The sequence below is a fragment of the Macrotis lagotis genome, chromosome 3 (assembly GCF_037893015.1).
Source record: "Macrotis lagotis isolate mMagLag1 chromosome 3, bilby.v1.9.chrom.fasta, whole genome shotgun sequence".
Classification (NCBI taxonomy): Eukaryota; Metazoa; Chordata; class Mammalia; order Peramelemorphia; family Peramelidae; genus Macrotis; species Macrotis lagotis.
The window spans coordinates 290,677,467-290,697,367 of NC_133660.1; the positions used below are offsets into that span (position 1 = coordinate 290,677,467).

At 39.2% G+C, this 19,901-nt stretch overlaps 1 protein-coding gene across 2 annotated transcripts in view; it reads left to right on the forward strand.

Annotated features, from left to right (window-relative positions):
- The window catches only part of PATL1 (PAT1 homolog 1, processing body mRNA decay factor), a 44,296-nt gene that overhangs the window by 6,875 nt on the left and 17,520 nt on the right, over positions 1-19,901 (forward strand). For both annotated transcript variants that reach the window (XM_074231412.1, XM_074231413.1), the window contains exons 3-10: positions 4,322-4,536; positions 4,816-4,890; positions 5,301-5,495; positions 6,397-6,498; positions 7,000-7,089; positions 7,484-7,698; positions 8,218-8,307; positions 17,454-17,637. In XM_074231412.1, coding sequence (XP_074087513.1) covers positions 4,322-4,536; positions 4,816-4,890; positions 5,301-5,495; positions 6,397-6,498; positions 7,000-7,089; positions 7,484-7,698; positions 8,218-8,307; positions 17,454-17,637 — 1,166 coding nt within the window. The remainder of the gene's footprint in view (positions 1-4,321; positions 4,537-4,815; positions 4,891-5,300; positions 5,496-6,396; positions 6,499-6,999; positions 7,090-7,483; positions 7,699-8,217; positions 8,308-17,453; positions 17,638-19,901) is intronic.

A 19,901-nucleotide genomic window follows, 5' to 3' on the forward strand; every position in this document is an offset into this window, starting at 1 on the left:
AAGATTCTGTTTGCACATAAAGAGTTAGACATTTGTCCTTAATCTCTTGTTTTATATTGCCAAAAATAGACATTACTGATACATTTTCAGAGAATGTACAAAGAATTTATCTACAAGTTTAACACAATGTTAAACATAATAAGGTATACAATGAAAGTGGAACATTACTTTGTGAATGGCTAAAGAATCATTGATATTTAAATGAAGTGGAGTTAGAAAATTGTTTTAGTACCTTATCAAGCATCAGAGAGGCCAGAGATTTTCAGTTCTTTGGTGAATGAGATCAAGCTTGGCACTTATCTGAAAAGAGTGTTTCACATAGATACAGAAATGGAATAGTTATGTTAAAGAAGTTCTGGAAGAAATAAAAAGGTGTGTTTTAGGAAAGGTTGATGAGTGGTGATCAGAGCTCTGGTCATCACAAGAGTGAGGCCCAAAGACACTGGGATGGCATGGTGGTAGCAATAGGAAAAGATGCCTGGCAAAAACTATCACAGATTGGGGTAAAGGTGATATTAGGGCCTGGGAAGGGGAAAAAGCATATGCCAGTAAAATCTAAGCAGAAGCTGGATGAGGATTGTTAGAATGAAGAGGAAGAGGGGAAGAGGCAGAGTTGGAAGATGATGTAAGTACAGGAACATAGTGCAATTCTAATTTAATATTTCTGGGGTGGATCAGATTTGAGTGGGACCCACTAGTGGTGCCACCACAAGTAAGTCTCAGTAGCTTTTTTTTTTTTTTTTTGGCAAGGCAAATGGGGTTAAGTGGCTTGCCCAAGGCCACACAGCTAGGTAATTATTAATGTGTCTGAGGCCGGATTTGAATTCAGGTACTTCTGACTCCAGGGCCAGTACTCTATCCACTGCGCCACCTAGCTGCCCCTCAGTAGCTATTTTTAAAGATGCCTTCAAATCAGTTCCATCTATGCCAATGATACAGTAGACAGGACATTGCTCTGGTAAGTGAGGCTTTATCTGAGTTCTGATGTTCTTGAATCATGCAGTGGCTTTTATCTCACTTTCCCCCCTCTTTTTTAACCTACTTTATGGATTGGATTAACATGAAAACCCATTCAGCATGCATTTATTGAACTCCTTCAATGTTTGAGATGGGGTAAAATGCAAAAAGAAAAAAAAAGGAAATGGGCTCTCTGTGTTCCTGGAGTTAGACTAGAGAATACATGTACAGATAAGCTAATTTTAAGGTCAAAAGTGGGAATTTAATGAGAAATGCAAAGTACTGAAAGAGATGAAGAACCAGATTCTTTGTGGCTGGAAGGATAGAGAGAGAGCTTAGAATTGACAAGTAAAGGGGTGGCTAGGTTGCATAGTGGATAAAGCACCAAAGCACCAGCCCTGGAGTCAGGAGTACCTGGGTTCAAATCGGGCCTCAGACACTTAATAATTACCTAGCTGTGTGGCCTTGGGCAAGCCACTTAACCCCATTTGCCTTGCAAAAAAACCTAAACCCCCCCTCCAAAAAAAAAACCCAGAATTGACAAGTAAAGGGGGTTTAGGAAGCATTCCAGGCAGAAAAAATGGTATCAGTAAAAGCCCACAAGCAAAGACCTTTAAGAGCAGACATCCATATTAAGAAGTGGCAATTTGGTTAGAGGGTAGAATGTAAAATTGGAAATAGTGGCTAATAAGAAGAGAAAGATTCATTGTGGTCACCCAAATAATGGCAGGCCTTGAGTGAGAGGTTTGAGCTTGGGGAGATTCTTCAATCTAACTGGTAAGGAACTCCAATTTGCATAAATTTTCATTTCCTCTAGTCCTAAATTTCCTTGAACCCTTAGGTTCTAGGACTTCTGGGATATTTGGGACCTTGGATTTAATATAGCCACACATCAGAAGCCACAAAAGAACCAGATTCTTTTGAACACCAAAAAGAAGATGTTGGTGGATATAATCAGGATATGTACTCTACATTTTTTCAATAATGAATATTTTAATCTCAGGTATATCAAAGTACCCAGCATTGAGCATTTATTAAGCACCTGCTGTATACAAAGCTCCTGTACTTTCAGGGAATTTATACTCTCACAGATACTTGATCCAACAACATACAAATTTATCTATAATTAGTTCCATATAATAAAACTGAACCCTGATTTTTCCCCCCTTTTTAAATTAAATTAAATTTTTTTTACATTGTACTTAAAGATTTTATTTATTTTGAGTTTTACAATTTTCCCCCAATCTTACTTCCCTCCCCCCACCCCACCATAGAAAGCAATTTGCCAGCCTTTACATTGTTTCCATGGTTTATATTGATCCAAATTGAGTGTGATGAGAGAAACCATATTTTTTTTTTTTTTTTAGGATTTTGCAAGGCAAATGGGGTTAAGTGGCTTGCCCAAGGCCACAACAGCTAGGTAATTATTAAGTGTCTGAGCCCGGATTTGAACCCAGGTACCCTGACTCCAGGGCTGGTGCTTTATCCACTGCACCATCTAGCAGCCCTGAGAAACCATATTCTTAAGGAAGAAACATAAAATATAAGAGATAGGAAGATCAGACAATAAGATATCAGTTTTTTTTTCCTAAGTTAAAGGTAATAGTCCTTGGTCTTTGTATACAGATGGTATTCTCCATTGTAGAGAGCCCCAAATTATCCCTGATTGTTGCACTGATGGAATGAGCAAGTCCATCAAGGTTGATCATTGCCCCCATGTTGCTGTTAGGGTGTGAACCCTGATCTTAAGCACAGAAAACAGTTATTTCAATAAAGGGAGCACGGATAACTTTTGTCTTTGTATTCTAACCACCTAACATAGTATCTGGTGCATAGTAGGCACTAATTAAGTTAGCTCTCCTAGACCTTCTGGGCTCTATCCCTATGGCCCAGAGGTGAGAATATGGTGAAGAGAAGAGAGAAAAGAGGTGGCAGAGAAGTCTTTTGTTCCACATCTCATCTGCAGGTTAGAGCAGTACTGGCTTAGCTGACAGGGTTAGGAAGGAGCTCCAGGGTTCTGTTGGTTCCTTAGGAGGAAGAGGAAGAAAAGTGAGAACAAAATTTCCAGGTTCCTGCTCCTTTCAGAATAATCACCCAAGGCAAGAAAAGGATGGGGAAGATGATGGGCCAGAAATCAAGAAGCTTTTAGTCATGCTACATCACAATTTTATGTTCTTTTTCAGAATCACCTTTTTACAGGTGATTGCAGAGCTCAATCAAATTGAAATCAGTTTAGATTTCATTAAGTTAGCTTATTTTATTAAGTTAGCTCAGTCATCTCCCTTATCTTAGTACATTTTATTGATTCAAGAGGGTTCTAATCTATCTCTGATAGGAAGTCACCCCCTCAATGATGACTGTTTGAGGAGCATTCCTGTACTAGTGGATGAAGGATGTGCTTTTTTCTACCCTCCTATTAAATATAGCATTGCCAGCTTGTGGAACTGGGGATTCCTCCTAACAAATATATGTACATATGTATGCATGCACATCCATATACAGAGAGAGAAAGGAAGGGGGGGGGATTAAAGGCAGGTAAATTATATAGGAGTTATAACAAACTAATGAAACTTTGAAGGTGGAATTAGAAATAAAAGGGGGAGCGGCTAGGTGGAGCAGTGGATAAAGCACCGGCCCTGGAATCAGGAGTATCTAGGTTCAAATCCTGTCTCAGACACTTAATAATTACCTAGCCTTGTGGCCCTGGGCAAGCCACTTAACCCCGTTTGCCTTGCAAAAACCTAAAAAAAAAAATATTCTATTTCTAAAATCTTTCACAACCAGTCCCTTTTTTTTTTAAGTTTTTTTTTTTCAAGGCAGATGGGGTTAAGTGGCTTGCCAAGGCCACACGGCTAGGTAATTATTAAGTGTCTGAGACCGGATTTGAACGCAGGTTCTCCTGACTCCAGGGCCGGTGCTTTATCCACTACGCCACCTAGCCGCCCTGAAATAGAATATTTTTCAATGTAAAACATTGCAATTAATTAGAGATGTAGAGAGCAAGAGAAAGGGAAGAATCTACAAATGCTTTGACATTTTAGTCCTGAGCGATTGGAAATTAAGGGAGATAGAGGGAAGCAGGTTTTAGGGAAAGATGAATTTCACTTTGAGTTTGAGGTGCCAGTGTAGTAGCTTGGTTCAGAAGTTAGTTGGAACTTTGGCTAATGTAGCTCGAAGAAAGAGAGATCCAAGATTAGAGACATATCTTTAAGCCTCTTCCCCTTAGAGTTGATAGTGGAAACTAGGAGTTGAGGTAATTCTAAAGGAAGAAGAGACAATATAAAAAAGAGGTCCAAGAACAAGAGTTTATCTACCTCAGTGCCTTGCTGCTTTATAACATTGCATCTTTGTGATTTTCTTGTAGATGATGATTGGCAGGAAGCACATGAGCGCCTGGCTGAATTGGAAGAGAAGCCAGTGGCGACTGTTCAACAGACAGGCAATGGAAGCACTGACGAGATGGACTTGCTGGGAGACCATGAAGAGAACCTGGCAGAAAGACTCAGCAAAATGGTGATTGACAATGAACTAGAAGACCCCGCCATTATGAGGGCCCTGCAGACCCGGCCCGTTGTACAGGTGAGGGATCCCATCCTTGCAGTGTAATTGAATGACTGCTTAAGCTTGTAACTTTTTTGTGGTGCTGCAGTTCATAATAAGCTTGTTACTAAACATGAATAAAAAAAAATACTTCAAGGAGTGGTAGGCCTACATATAAGGCTGAGTGGTAAAACATGTTTTCTCAAATTGTTGATCTCTGTGTCCTCATTCAGGGGAATAGACTAAAACAACCAGGAATTTCAAATTGTTCCGGAATTCCAATAATTACTCATCTTTATTCTTTTTTTGCATCTCCAGCCTGGAGGTCTCAATTCTAGCATTTGGGATGGCTCTGCAGTTCTGAGACGAATACGAGGACCACTGCTTGCTCAGGTAGGAGCAAGGGTACGCAAAGGGTACACTCAGGGTACACAGAGGTTTACCATTGTGAATTAGATCATTATTTTAGCAGATTGTAAGCTCCTTGAGGAACTTTGTATCCCCAGTGACTTGTACAATTCCAAACACATGAATCCTGAAGATTGAATTCCACAAACATTTATTAAGGCATGGTAAAATGTGAAGTAACAGTAGTGACTGAAAAAAACCTAGTCTAATATGACATTTGTCTCCTTAAAAGAAAAAAATTCTTTTTTACCACTTCAATTTACTACTTCAATTTTACTATTGACCACTATAACCATGCCATGATTAGGTCATATTATCTCAAAATGTTTTAGTATCTCTGGAAATTACTAAAGCCACCTACATGTCCAGTTTTCTAATTGCTGTTTTTCAATCAGGAAATGCCTACGGTGTCTGTGTTAGAATATGCCTTGCCTCAGAGACCCCCTCAGGGTGCAGAAGAGGAGCGGGATCTTTCTGAGCGGGCATTACCAAGGCGTTCAACTTCTCCGGTCATTGGGAGCCCCCCTGTCAGAGCAGTCCCAATAGGCACCCCACCTAAGCAGATGGCTGTACCCAGTTTTAACCAGCAGGTATGTCTCACTCGCAGACACTCAGCCCAGGATATTGGGAATCTGGGCAAAATCATTTAATGGATTTGTTCTGGGAGGAGGGGGGGAGATTTTGGTAGGCACTGAATTAGAAAGGAAAATAGCCAATTTAGAGTAAAGACAAGAAAGATGCCCCTATCATCATCTGCTGCTGCTGCTGCTGTCTAATAATTGAAAACAAATAGGTTCCCACTCAGTGGTATTTTAAAAAAATATTTTGGTGACTATCCAAAACACTGCCAGATAATTAAAGGCTGGGGGGAATGGGAACACACAGTGCTGTCCACATCCCTTTGTACCCTTAAGATGTCCCTGCTTTCCCTAGAGCCTGTGCAGTCCTGTTCCATAGACTTTCCTCCACCTGAAACCAGCAGCTGAAAAGGAAGGCCCATTTGGAAGGTATGGGGGGAGGGAGGTACTGGTATGGCCCAGTCAGGATCACTTCTATCTGAAACAGTAGAAATAGTCACAGTGCATCATGAAGCTGCTGAGCATGGAGGCCATATCAGAATGCCACAGTCTCCAGAATGAGCCTTAGTTAATCCTCCAGCTTTCTTATCCATTCCCTATCCCTAACTGTTTGCTATGATGTGCCATCATGGGAGTGAGATTTTGCAAGTCCAAGAATTTGCTAGTACCTCCCTCAGCATGGAAGGGGTGGGGATACTGGAGAATTAGCTAAATCTCCCTCAGCTAAAATGGGCACAATGTTTGTGAGAGAGAAAAGAGCAGGAGGCCCATGCTTGAGCCACTTGAGAAGCAGAGTCATTGATTTCTATTTTACTTTATACCAAAATCTAAGGGGAGGGACACTTAGAGTAGGGGAAAGAGAAGCTGACTTGTATTGAAGGCCAATTCTTTGGGCTTTTTTTTGACCTTTTAGATTCTTTGTCCGAAGCCTGTTCATGTTCGTGCTCCGATGCAACAGCGATATCCTGCTCCCTATGGCGAGAGGATGTCTCCAAACCAGCTCTGTGGAGTTGCGGTATTATATGTTGCTACTTGCCATGGATGTGCATGTGTTTACATCCTCTCCCATCCTCTGCTGCCCTGAACCTGGATGTGTGTTTGCCTCCAACCTCTCTACTAAATTTCTTAATCTCAAAAAGTTCATGTTGATCGTTATTTTTGTTACTTCAACTTTCTCTTCTTTACAAATCCATATGCTATTAATTTGATCACTTTACCTTTGATTTTTTTAAGCCTTGTTTCACCATTTTCTTCATGTTAAATCACTAGTTTACTTTTTCTTTATCTTTCTCCCTTTTGTTCCTCCTAGAGGATAGCTTGAGTGTCCGAAGTTGTTAAATTTGTTTTGTTTTTAGGCATGACCCACTTAAATTATGTTTTGCATTCCTCTTGAATGTATATATTTTATTGATTGATTTGATGGTTGGTTTGTTTTGGATTTTGTGGTGGGGGAGGGGGGTTGTTTGTTGGTTTTTTGGTTTAGAATAAGCCTCAGTTTTCTACTTTTCTTTTCCAGAACTCTTCCCTTCTGGGCCACCCGTTCCCTCCCAGTGTCACACCTGTTCTCAGCCCCATTCAGAGAGCACAGCTTCTTGGAGGAGCTCAGGTAAAAAACCATGACTATCGGGGGGCAGCTAGGTGGTGCAGTAGCTAGAGCACTGACCCTGGAGTCAGGAAGACCTGAGTTCAAATGTAACGCTTAATAATTACCTAGCTGTGCGACCTTGGGCAAGTCACTTAACCCCATTGCCTTGCAAAAACCACGAAACAAAACAAAACTGACTCTCACACCAAATCAGGCTTCTGTCACTCCTTAGTATGTTTTGTGCTTTGCTTTTCCCAGGAAAGCTAGTTTAAAAAATTATTTAGTATTTTTTTCCCACCAGTAAAGTTATTTATTGATGAAAGAAATACTCTGGTGGATAAAAAGATGCTGATCTCTTGGTTTAAAGTCTTCTGCGGGGTGAAATGAAGGTTTTGTCCCTTTTTGGTACCCGAAGCCTGGACGGATGTCTCCCAGCCAGTTTGCTCGTCTCTCTGGATTTGTAAGCAGTCCCCTCGCTTCAATGAATCCCAAGTTGCTTCAAGGACGGGTTGGCCAAATGATTCCCCCAGCTCCTGGCTTCCGTGCCTTCTTTGGAGCACCTCCACCAGCTACACCACCCCCAGCACAGCAGCATCCCTCCTGCCCAGGACCTCACTTGCAAAACCTAAGGTAACTAAACGAAATCATAATCATTACCTACTAAAAGCATTTCGGCTAAGTGTAACTCATCTGGTTCATACTGGCCCCATGCCTGTTTCTAGATTGAGAAATTTAGCAACAAAGGGAGCTACCTTTGCTGGCCCTTCCCTCAAGTGTCAGATCTTCCTTCAGGAGATGCATATTCCCCATAACTTTCAGGGGCTTGCTTGTCAGCTACTTTGATATCGGTTCACTAAAGTCAGGGAAGTAGCTCAATGCCTACAGCAGGACTGTCCAACCTGTCTTTTAAAAGTTTTTATTGAAACAATAGACAGTATATTTTGATTTGCCATTTTAGTGAGAGCTTTGCAGTAGCTCGGCTTCATTTACTAAAGCATTTAGTACACCCACAGGGGGCTGCATTTTGGACCCTGTCCTAAAGCGACTTTCACTTGTGAGCCAAGTGATGAGCAGCAGGGGAATGACTCTCCTGACACAGGAGTACTTCTCACTGGGATGACTTCTGGAGGTATTTTTGTTTTTCCACAGACCTCAGGCCCAGTTGTTCAGACCGGACACAACCCACCTTCATCCCCAGCACCGTCGCCTCTTACATCAGAGACAGCAGCAGAATAGAAAGTGAGTACTAGCTTCTCCTGAGTTTAGATGGTATTAATAAAAGAGATTGTTTTTGTTTCACACCAATTGTTTTGATATTTATTGAATGCCCTTATGAATTAGACAATAACTACAACCACAGCAGTAATAAAAATAATAATAGTATTGATAGGGCAGTTTAAGGTTTGCATTGTCTGTTACATGTGTAAGCTCACTGGTTCCTTCACTATAGGGAAGCACCATTATTATCCCCAATTTACAGATGAGAAAACTGAGGCAAACCAAGGTGAAGTGACTTGGTCAAGGTCACACAACAAATATGTATCTGAGGCAAGGTTACAACTCAGAACTCCTGAAAATATATTAGTTCCTTTTGTATGTGTAAAAAAAAATAGAAAAAAGCATTGGGGAACAAAGGAAGGAGATAATCTAAATTTCACCTATATAGTTTTACAGTTCCCAGATATTCAGTTATGAATATGTAGCTATTAGACAGTGTGGTATAATGGACAGAGCGGTGGTCTTAGCTTCCAAAGATCTGGAGTCCAATGCTAGGTGCAACACATTTTAGCTTTGTGACCATGGGCAAATCACTTCACCTCCACAATTGGTTTCCTTACCTATGCAAAAATTTGATATTGCTTATACTACCTGCCTTGCAGGGCCTTTGTGAGAAGATTGCTCTGAAAATCTTAAAACATAGACATGGAAGTTGTTTGTTTTTTGTTGGGGGGGTTTTTGTTTTTTTGATTTTTTGCAAGGTAAAGGGTTTAAATGACTTGCCCCAAAGTCACAAATGTCTGAGCCTGGATTTGAACTTAGGTCTTCCTGAATTGTTGAACTACTTGTAAGAAATACTCTGTGTAAATTTGAATTTTCAAAATTATTGGTAAATAATATAAGCTTTATCTCTAATTATCAGAAGGATTCATATTAAATTAAAATATTTTGCATTTCGCTGACAGGTGTTTGATGCTCATCCTTTTAATTCTCTAGACTTTTACATTCCCCTCTTACTTAACTGTTTTCAGTCTCCTATCTGGGACCTCACTCACTTGACTTTGTTCCTGCCTGCCTGCTTAAACTTTGCCACTTTACTTGCTAGCATTTCTACATGCATGACAGAATACAAAAAGAATTGTAAGGGAAACAATGAACCTCCAATTTGTTCAAGTTCCACATGTTACTTTTAAAATGCCCTACTTCTCCATACTTGCTTCTTTGTACTTGGGAACGTGCTTCTATGGCCGGCAAGCAATCTCAATCACTCTCTCTCTCATTTTTTTAAATTCCCCATAATAATAATAAAAAACAAACAAGAGAAAGAGGAAAACCAAGGAAGCATGACTAAGCAACATGAATACACAAAGTGGTCATCTGTAAAGCTAGGGCTCTTTCTGCACTTTGAGTCCATCACCTCTCTCTATGAAGCTCGGTCACAGATCCCTCCCCATGACATGCTTGCTCATTTCTTTGTTTGAAGTTCTTAAGCCTTTCTTTACAATGGTACTTCTGCATAGATTATTCTCTGGGTTCTGTTCACTTCATTCTGCATCAGTTCATTTCTTATGCCACAGTATACTCCATTACCTTCACATACCATGGTTAGTTCAGTCATTCTCTTAGTTGGGGGAACCCATTAATATCCTTTTCTTCTCTTTTTCCACCCTTTCAATATTCCCTTAAGGATCAGGATGTTTTGTTTGTGGCTGTTCCATTCCTGATATCTTCTTCCTCCTTCCCTCTGTCCCCCAACTACACTTGTTTCCCTGTTGAATTTAATACAGTTCCACAACAAACTGTATGTTTAACCCTCTTGTGTCTATGTCGGATAAGAGTGCCATTTATCTGATGCTATTCTTCTCCAAGATTGTATTCTCTTCTTACACCCCTCTACTATGAGTGAGTTCTATCCCTTCCTTCTTTTTCTACATTAGTATTCTCTTTTCTCCTTTCTTCTCTTAAAGCCCTCAGAACAGAAACAGTCCACCCCCAAGTCTTTGGTTTTTCTTCCTCAATACCCTTTGAAGAAATTAAAGTTCTGATGGGACATTTGTTCCCCCCCCCCCCCATTAGAATGTTAGCTCTGCATCAACATATATTCCCTTTCAGTTGCTCAGATAAATTTCCCCTTGTAGGATTCTCTGAACTTTTGAGTTTATATTTCAAAGTTCCCACTCAGCTTTGGTCTTTTCATTCAGAAATGCTGGAAAATCTTCTATTCCATTAAAGCTCACTTGTTTTTCTGTAGGTTTATACTTAGCTTTGCAGGATAACATCTTTGGTTGTAAGGTTATCTCTTTTGTTTTTTGATTAAGTAGAAGTTACCAGGTCTTCTGTGATCTTGACTGTGAGGTCTTGATACTTGAACTGCTATTTTCTGAATCCTCACAGGATTTTAATTTTATCTGAAAAATCTCAATTTTGGCTATGATATTCCTAGAATATTTTCTCATGGAATGTTTACACGTAACTCCAAGAGTTACTACTCTCCATGGGTATCTGTTTGAATACATTGTAATGTGATTCTTTTGTAATGTTTTTAGTTGAATATCTTTCACATCTAAGGTTCTAGAAAGAAACTTCTCTTGCTTCCATTTTGTTACTTCATACTATTTCCCATCACCTTGCGTTCTGGCTTTTGATCACATCCCTTAAATAAAATTACCTTCTCCAAGGTTACAGATAACTTAATTTGTCAAAATCAGAAATCAGTGGCCTCTTCTCATCACTTAACTTTCTTGACTTCTTTACAATCTTTGATGTTATAGAATACACCTTCCTGCTAGATATTTTTCCATGCATTTTCATGACACTAGTACCTTCTAGTTCTCCTACATCTCTGGCTGTTTTTGCAGAATCATCATCCTTATCTCACCTCCATGTTCTTCGTTTTCATAATTGAAGATCAATATGAGCTTGATGTCAAGGTCAATGTATAGTATCTGACTGTGACTAATCAATTCAGAAGAGCTTTAAAAACTACCAGAGGTCCCATATTATACTGTTGGGGTTCTACTATACCCCAGTGTCCTCTTCTGGGCCCTTTAAATTGCCTTTATATAGCACAAATTGACTATTGACTATCTCCACCTGTATGTCTTGTAGGCATCTCAGACTCAACATTTATCAAACAGAATTTCCCCCCTCAAAAAAAAAATCATCTATATTCATATTCTTATTTCTATTTAGAATACAACTATTCTTTAGTTACCTAGGTTTAAAACCTTACAGACTCAGAAATTATGAATTATTTTCAGTTCTTTACTATCCCTCAAATTCAAGGAGTTGCCAAGTCTTATTTATTCTAGCTTCAAAATATTTCACCTCATTTCCCTTTTTCTTCATTCATATAATCCTCACCCTGCTTCAGTGCTTTATCACCTTTCACTTGTTACTATTACAGTAGACTACTAATTGGCCTCCCTACCTCAATTCTCTCTCCTTTCTTGTCCATTTTCCACACAGCTATTGAACTGCTATTCCAAAAAGACAGATCTGACCTGCTCAAGAAACGCTTGTCTCCAGTATCTCATCCTGATTCCCTTGTTTAGCCCTTAAATCCCCTCATAATCTGACTTGAACTCCTCACACATGACTTTACTCCATCCAGTCTACATTCCTGTTGGACTGACCTTCTCACTCTTCTCCTTGTAGGTAACATTCAGTCTTTCATCTCTGCCTTTGCATTGGCTTTCCCTATTTTTGGAATGTTCTCTCTTCTTACATCTGTTTTGCACTAGAATTCCTCATTTTCTTCAAAATCATCCCAGTTAGCACCTTCCACAAGATCCCTGTCCTCATCCTCTCACATGCTAGTGTCGTCCTCAGAAATGTGTGTGTGTGTGTGGGGGGGGGTGTTTTACACACATATAATTCCCCCCCCCATAGACACTTCTTAAGTAGAGGGAGTTTTTTTTTGTCTTTATATTCCCAGTATCAAGTACATAGGAAGTACTAGTAGATATTTATCAAAGGAACTTTTGGTCTTAGACTTGATGACTGTCTACCTAGTGTCCCTCTTATTTTTATATTGTATTTCTCGTGGATTAATAATATCAGATGCTTAGTGCCTGGAAAACTTTCCTACTTAATCCTTGGCCTTTTGCATGCTCTCACACCTTTTGTCAAATCACCTTTCTGTCCTTCAGCATAACTTCTGCTACAATTAATTGGCTATATTTACCCTGTTATTTCCAGGAATGCCTTGACATGAGTGTAACTTTGATTCAGTATGTATAATATATAGTTAGCTGTATGTACTATATTTTCTATTTATTCATTCATTTATTCATTTATTGGTTGTTGCAAGGCAGTGGGGTTAAGGGACTTGCCCAAGTTCACACAGCTAGGTAATTATTTTGTGTCTGCGACTGAATTTGAACACAGGTCCTCCTGATTCCAGGGCAGGTGCTCTATACACTGCGCCATCTAGCTGCCCCTGTACTCTTCTTAAATAGGGAATATTCCATACGTGTTCTTGCCTGACAGTAAAAGATGAGGTGTTGAGATCAAACATAATCTTATGGCCAAGTGACAAATAGTTATCAAGCTTTCTGACCATAAAATTTAGTGAGTTATATGGTTTTCCATGTGCTCAAAGAGTTTTTTAAAAATTTAATTTATCACAAACTTCTCCAGTGGAGAGCCAAAATATGTCCTTCCATTTTTATCAGGAGGATATGGAGCCTTGAGATACAAAGAAGCATTAATCAGTTCAACGTAAATCTTTCTAGTTTTTGCAAGGCAAATGGGGTTAAGTGGCTTGCCCAAGGCCACACAGCTAGATAATTATTCAGTGTTTGAGGCTGGATTTGAACTCAGGTACTCCTGACTCCAAGGCCAGTGCTCTGTCCACTACGCCACCTAGCTGCCCCCAACATAAATTTTTTTTTAAATTTCTTTAGTTTTCCAACTACATATAATAGTAGTTTTGAGTAATTTTTTTCCTATTTTCTCCCTCCTTTTCCTCCCCCTCCCCTACAATGCAATGTAATATAATTTCTTTATAACAATGCTCAGCATAGTCCCTAGAAAGCAAGCAGTACATCAGTTATATATGTGAAATCATATGAAACATTTCCATATTAGCCATATTTCCAAAAAAAAAGACAAAGAAAGTAAGATAATGCTACTTCAATTTGCACTCAGAGATCTTCAGTTCTCTCTAGAGGTGGATAGTATTTTTTCTTCCTAAGTCCTTTGGAATGTCTTAAGATCATTGTATTGATCAGAATAGCCGAGTTTTTACAGTTAATCATTACAACATTGCTGTCACTGTGCACAATGATCTCCTGGTTCTTACTTCACTTTGTATCAGTTCATATGGGTCTTACCATGTTTTTCTGAAACCACCCTTCTTGCCCTTTCAAATAGCACAGTAGTGTTCTTTTTTTTTTTTACAGGTTTTTGCAAGGCAGTGGGGTTAAGTGGCTTGCCCAAGGCCACACAGCTAGGTAATTAATAAGTGTCTGAGGCCGGATTTGAACTCGGGTACCCCTGACTCTAGGGCCAGTGCTCTATCCACTAGCCACCCCACACAATAGTGTTCTATCATAATCACATGCCACAACTTGTTCAGCCACTCCCCAATTGATGAGTATCCCCTCAATTTTCAGTTCTTTGTCACTACAGAAAGAGCTGCTACAAATAGTTTTTACTTATAGGTTTTCTTTTTTTTCTTTCTTTTTTTTTTTTTAAGTTTTTTGCTAGGCAATGGGGTTAAGTAGTTTGCCCAAGGCCACACAGGTAGGTAATTACTAAGTGTCTGAGGCCAGATTTGAACTCAGGTACTCCTGACTCCAGGGCCGGTGCTCTATCCACTGTACCACCTAGCCGCCTCACAAATCTAGTAATAGTATTGTTGGATCAGAGGATTTTTTTTTTTTTTGTTGGGTCATAGTTTTGTAGCCCATTGGGTCTAGTTCCCAGTTGTTTTCCAGAATGGTTCAAGTGATTCACTATTCCATTGACAGTTAATTAGTGAACCTATTTTTTCCCAGAGGGGAAGAATCTCTCTTGTTTTGAGACTGAGTTGGTAAATACTTAAGTATTAATACTGTCGTTTTGTATGTTTCTTGTGCCCTCATGTAGTTATGATAGGGCTTTAAAAAGAAGATGACAAGACTCTATCCATAGATTGCCAAGACCATATATACAGAAAGGAAGAAATTTGTCAGTTCACCTATAAACTCGGATTAAGGTTTACGCCTGACTTTTCATGTTGTATGTTGATCCAAATTGAGTATGATGAGAAAGAAATATCCTTAAGGAAGAAACAAAAAGTATAAGAGATAGCAAGATCAGACAATAAGATACCTGTTTTTTTTCCTAAATTAAAGGGACTAGTCTTTGAACTTTGTTCAAGTTCCATGGTTCTTTATCTGGATACAGATAGTATTCTCCATTGCAGACAGCCCCAAATTGTCCCTGATTGTTGCACTGATAGAATGATTGAGTCCATCAAGGTTGAACATCACCTCCCATGTTGCTATTAGGGTGTACAGTGTTTTTCTGGTTCTGCTCATCTCACTCAGCATCAGTTCATGCAAATCCCTCCAGGCTTCCCTGAATTCCCATCCCTCCTGGTTTCTAATAGAACAATAGTGTTCTACATACATATACCACAGTTTGAAGCCATTCCCCAATTGAAGGACATTTACTTGATTTCCAATTCTTTGCCACCACAAACAGGGCTGCTATGAATATTTTTGAACAAGTGATCTTTTTACCCTTTTTCATCATCTCTTCAGGGTTAGACCCAGTAGTGGTATTGCTGGATCAAAGGGTATGCTCATTTTTGTTGCCCTTTGGGTGTAGTTCCAAATTTCTTTCCAGAAAGGTTGGATGAGTTCACAGCTCCACCAACAGAGTAATAGTGTCCCAGATTTCCCACAACCCTTCCAACAATGATCATTATCCTTTCTGGTCATAATGACCAAGTCTGAGAGGTGTGAGGTTGGTAACTCAGAGAAGCTTTAATTTGCATTTCTCTAATAATTAATGATTTAGAGCAATTTTTCATATGATTGGATTGCTTTGATCTCCTCATCTGTAAATTGCCTTTGCATATCCTTTGACCATTTGTCAACTGGGGAATGGGTTTTTTAAAAAATATGACTCAGTTCTCTTTATATTTTAGAAATGAGTCCTTTGTCAGAATCATTAGTTGTAAAGATTGTTTCCCAATCTACTACATTTCTTTTGATCTTGGTTACAATGATTTTGTCTGTGCAAAAGCTTTTTAATTTAATGTAATCGAAATCATCTAGTTTGTTTTTGGTGATGTTTTCCATCTCTTCTTAGTCATAAACTGCTCCCTTTTCCATAAATCTGACAGATTAAACTAGTCTTTGATCTTCTAATTTGCTTCTAATTTTTTTTTTTATGTCTACATCCTGTGTCCATTTTGATCTTATCTTGGTGTAAAGGGTGTGTGAGGTGTTGGTCTAATCTAAGTTTCTTCCATACTAACTTCCAATTTTCCCAGCAGTTTTTTTCAGAGAGTTTTTATCCCAATAGCTGAACTCTTTATACCTGACTTTTCTTCTTTTTTTTTTTAAAGCAATAGAGTGTTTATTAAAGATATTATTTGAGTTTTATAGTTTTCCCCCAATCTTGCTTCCCTCCCCCCACCCCCACCCCACAGATAGCACTCGTCAGTCTTTACTTTGTTTCCATGTTGTACCTAGATCCAAATTGGGTGTGATGAAAGAGAAATCATGTCCTTAAAGAGAACAGAATTCTCAGAGGTAACCAGATCAAACCATAAGGCAGCTGGGTTTTTTTTTTCCAAATTAAAGGGAATAGTCCTTGTACTTTGTTCAAACTCCACAGCTCCTTATCTGGATACAGATGTATACCCGACTTTTCAAAGAAAATCTCATTTGATAAATCTCTTCCCACCAGATTCTGGACTGTCTTTTGTTGACCACTTTAATTTAGATATTATGTTCTTGAACCTGCAGTGCCAAAGATGTATCATTCCAAAATTCTTCATTTTTTTTAGATTAATTGTCAACAGTCAGTCAACAAGCATTTAAGTATCCAGTCTGTATGCTTTACTGAAGCAAATGCTGGCGATACACAAAGAAAAAGCAAAAGGCATTCCTTACCTTTGAGAGCTCTTAGTCTGATTGAAATTTGGATTAACTAAATACTATGTATGTTCAAAAATAGAGTAGAACACTATGTTCAATTGGACAATAGCAAAGCTCAACAGAAAACAGCTGCCAGTAAAGAAATTCTGTGAGGTTCAGTGGTTTCTGAATGAACCAAAAATATCAACTCTTGAAACCCCAGAATTATATATTAGCCTGGACAAATTGATTTTCCTTCCTCACGTGTCTCCCTGTCACATTTCTATTCTCTTTGCCCTCTCACTGCCCGCAGTCTCCATAAAATGGGTGCTTTATTGGGAGAATCTCAGTGAGTAGATTATGAAATACAAAATTCTCCGTTTTTAAAAAAATACTCTCTCACTTTAAATGGAATGCAGTGAATTTTCTGCTTATACTTTTTCACATTGTTTAGTCATTTTCCCTGAATTATGACTTAGTTACATATCCCCATCTAAAAAAATTTTTATTTGGTACAGTTTACTTTTTTGCTATGCTTTACATCATTGCTCCAGTTCCAACATCTTTTTTCTTTTCAGTTTCTATCTTGCAGTTAACCATACTGTGTGTGTGTGTGTGTATACATATATAATATTGTAATATAATATGTTATTCTCTAATCACAAATCCATTCCCTCTTGTACTACAGTGTTCAAAACCATGCTAACTCCAGCCCTAGATTACTCCTGGCATCTGCCTTCTCCATTCCTCCCACATTTTGCTTAATGGAGTTGGAGGAAATCATACAACTGAGATGACTATTAAAAGCCAATATTATGGAATGTGGAACTCAAAAGCTTGCAAAAGGATGAATGTTGAAAACTATTTTTGCTTATAGGAAAAAAAAACACTGAAATAAGATATTCCACTAATGCTTTCCCCTTTAAAACCCAACAACTTGTTCTTTCTGCAGGTGGTTTATTAGCCATGCATGAGGCTACCATATGAGGGTTGCCTCTCTCTAGTTTATTCTTCTTTTAACTTTGCCATCTCAACTTTATCCACATCCCAAATCTTTGAGTGAATTAAGCATGCCTTTCTTTTCCTTAGTCAACATCGAAGTATAAATGGTGCAACAGGGGATCGAGGAAGTCACCGGAGTAACCATCAGGAACAACTACGAAAGGATCCATATGCCAACCTTATGTTACAGCGGGAAAAAGATTGGGTTTCGAAGATCCAGATGATGCAGTTACAAAGCACTGATCCCTACCTGGATGACTTTTATTACCAGGTATATGCCATTTGCCAATTCTTTGATATCTTTTTGGATTCCTAACTGGTTATTTTAATCAGTTAAATACTTGAATGGCTTTGTGATTTCACTCACGTATGACTACTTTTAGTGATGCAGATTTTGATACCTGTACTTGCCTATTTCCCCGTTGAGATTCTTGTTCTTGTACCACAGCTACTCTATAGTGGAGTAACCCACTGGAGGGTAGATTTTAACTTACTGTTGGTACCATAACAGCATTTAGGCTGTCAACCTGTTATCCTTCACCCTTTTTTACACTGCTGATACACATCTCTTTCAAAATACATTTCTTGGACAATAATTTTCTTTTATTCCCCCCTTAAAAAACAAATATCTGTGTGATCTTTTGAAAACCCTAACTGGTTCTGGACTTGTAAATTCTGTTCTTCAAGCTGAATGCAACATATACCAGTCCTGTGATGTAGTGGAATGGTTTATTTATTTTGGGGGGGCTCATTTAAATTATTTCCAGTAGATCTTTTTCAGTTAAATGCATTAAGTCCTTTGTGCATTACCTTTACTCACCATTCTGGTTCTGTCAGAAAAGAACACTGGCAGCCTTACACAGATGACTCATTATTTCTAGACTGAGATTTTTCTTCTAAAATAAATACTTGTGGGACAGCTAGGTGTCAGAGTGGATAGAGCACCAGCCCTGGAGTCAGGACTACTTGAGTTCAAAATCCAGCTTCAGACACTTTATTTTCTTCAGCATTTTTTTGAATCTCCTTGACTAAGTTGCTGACTTTTTTTTCATGTTTTTCCTGCATCTCTCTCATTTCTTTTCCCAATTTTTCTTATATCTCCCTCGCTTTATTTTCAAAGTCTTTTTTGAGCTCTGTCATAGCCTGAGCCCAATGTCCATTTTTCTTGGAGTCTTTGGATGCAGAAGCTTATACTTCCTCATCTTCAGATTGAGTATTTTGATCTTTTTGGGATCATAGACAATGTATTTCTCAATGGTGTTCCTCTTTTTTTCTCTGTTCACTCATTTCCCCAGCCTGTGCCTGGTTTTGGGGTGCTTCCTGAGCTTTTGAGTATTATTGGGACACCCCCCCCCCAACAAGGATCTCAGTGTGTGAAGCTCTGTCTTCCCTCCTGGTCTCTACCATGGGGCTAAGGTTGGGGAGGCCTGCTGTTCTATGGGAGGCCTAGACTGTGATTAGAATCTGAATGTGGTCAGAGCCCCAGAGTCCTGTTTCAGGGACAGAGGACAGACTTGGGAAGTCTCTCCACTCCCCTACCTATGGTAAGCTGAGAATTCAAGGCTTAGTTGCCTGGCGGCTCCTGCTTGTGGAAGGCCTCCTTTCTTGGATCTGGGCTGCCTAGGCTACTGAGCTTGCTGAGTGCCTGCACTTGCTCTGGCAGAAGTTGTCCATTCTGTACCCCCCACCCCACCCCGCTGATCTTCCAAGCTGTGTCCTATACTCCCAGGGGTGTAGGTCAGGAAACTGCCTTTGCCATGAGGTGGGGCCCCCAGGTGCCCTGGGGCTGCCTCCAGTAGGCTGAAGTTCCTTCACTCTGGCAGGCTACCCCTCTAACCATGTGGAACAGAGCCTTTCCACTATTTTCCAGGTTACCTTGGTCTGGAGAATTGCCTCACTTAGATCTTTCTGTGGGTTCTGTCTCGAAAATTTAGAGTCATAATTTTATGATTTTTGAAATATGGCAAGAGCACCCAAGAGAAGCCCTTTTCTTGCTGCCATCTTTGGCTCTGCCTCCCCCCTTAGACACTTAATAATTACCTAGCTGTGTGACCTTGGGCACGCCATTTAACTCCATTGCCTTGCAAAAAAAAAAAACCTAAAATAAATAATTGTCACCCACTTCATATTCTTGAATCCCTTTTCACCTCCATCCTGCACTTGCCATATCCTATTTTTTCTGACCATCCTTCTGTTTTGACTTCTAGAATTCCTTCTAGAACTTTCCTTCATTTTAGCCTCATCTTGTGCTCCTTCTATCTTCTGCTCTTTACAGAGACCTAATTAACCCTAGATAATACTGCATCCTCGACTACTCTCTTTTAGCACCAGCTATACTTTTTTAATTTTTATTTTCATTTCATTTTATTTTTGAATGAATCTTGGTTACTTATGACTTCTCATCAATGGCTTTGGTCAAACTACAGATTTAAAAATGAAAATTTCTCCATCAACATTTAATTATTGTTCTATTTCTGCTCAATATGATTTTCTTTTTCTTTTTTTACTCATTTCCTACCTAATTAAGCACAATGA